Source organism: Eimeria mitis, genomic scaffold (genome assembly GCF_000499745.2).
Source record: "Eimeria mitis Houghton genomic scaffold, Emh_scaff188, whole genome shotgun sequence".
Classification (NCBI taxonomy): Eukaryota; Apicomplexa; class Conoidasida; order Eucoccidiorida; family Eimeriidae; genus Eimeria; species Eimeria mitis.
This window is the reverse complement of record NW_013570202.1, coordinates 11,994-13,175: the sequence shown is the minus strand read 5'-3', so window position 1 is coordinate 13,175 and position 1,182 is coordinate 11,994. Positions and strand designations below refer to the sequence as shown.

At 48.9% G+C, this 1,182-nt stretch overlaps 1 protein-coding gene across 1 annotated transcript; it reads right to left on the bottom strand.

Annotated features, from left to right (window-relative positions):
* On the bottom strand, nt 1-1,182 carry EMH_0002520 (uncharacterized protein; the record flags this gene model as incomplete). The annotated part of the gene is given in 2 exon segments (XM_013496035.1): nt 1-675; nt 679-1,182. Coding segments are annotated over 2 exon segments (1,179 nt in total).

The window sequence follows — 1,182 nt, the reverse complement described above, 5'->3', positions numbered from 1 at the left end:
TTACAACAGAAACACAGACAAGGGAAGAATATGGCCGTCATGTAAAGGTTTTTCGATTACGGCCTTTTGCACGAGTTCCCTTTTCTCTTGCAGCAGTTCCCGCACCCTTTTCGCCTCTCCATCTTCAACTTCATCGAGGAGGTTTTTCACAGTTTCTTCATTCCAGTCTTCAGCGCAGGCTTTGACGACAATCGGGGCCCATAGCCTCTGATTTGAACGTACGAATTGTTGCGCTATAAAGCGCATCAATACCTCTGCGTTTGCAGGGGTTTTATCTGCAGGTGAAATGACTGGAGGAGCGTCCGCAAAGTTATGAAAGTTAACAGTTTCAAGAGCCATCCCATAAGCTTCTAAGACTGAATCATAGCGCATTGCGACATATCGCCCGTCTATAGCATATGTATCAAGTGCTTCTACCGTCATTGCAAGTTTCATTCCTAGAGAAGTTGGAACAGTTCCTGGGACTTCATAATCTTCCATTTCTTGTTGAATTCGAGCGGGAAACATTCTAAGGAACTCATCAAAAGTCATCTGATCACCCATTACTGCTCCCATATCAAACACGCCCTCTCCGGTGCCAAATGCTTCTGCATGGAGTTTAGCTCGTTCTACCTTGCTCTCGAGTTTAGCTAACCCGTGAAGTCTTAGTGCTGCGGAGTTGCAGAGAGAAGTCACNCCGTCCATCTGCCTCTGAAGAAGAGCCCAGGCCTCGGCAGGCTTCATCTGTTTCTCGTCGCTAGTGGTGGGCATGTGGTATTTTGCAAATGCGAGTTTCACTGGCTCGGGGGTTTCTTTCCACGTTTCTTCTAGCTTGTCTACACTATCCCTGAACTTCTCGCGATACGTCAACAAGGAATCAGAATCTAAAGGCAAGCTATCTAAGGCTGTTCGCCCTCCCCCCTTCAACGCTGACCAGCCCACAGCCACGAGCAGCAGAATCCACGCACCCAGCAGTGAAGAGGCCAGTAATATGGGCACTCCTTGTTTAGGAGTCTCTAAGGGCAAATCAAAAGAGAGCGATTCATCATCTTCATAGTCTTCACTTCCTTCTTGCTCTTCGCCATACTCTTCGAAACCACCATCGGCTTCAGCGCCCAGATTCTCTCCCGCTGCCGCTCCTGCTGCAGCTTCGCCTGCCAACAAGGCAGTTCCCGTTACGGGAAGACCAGCTGAAGGTTCCAT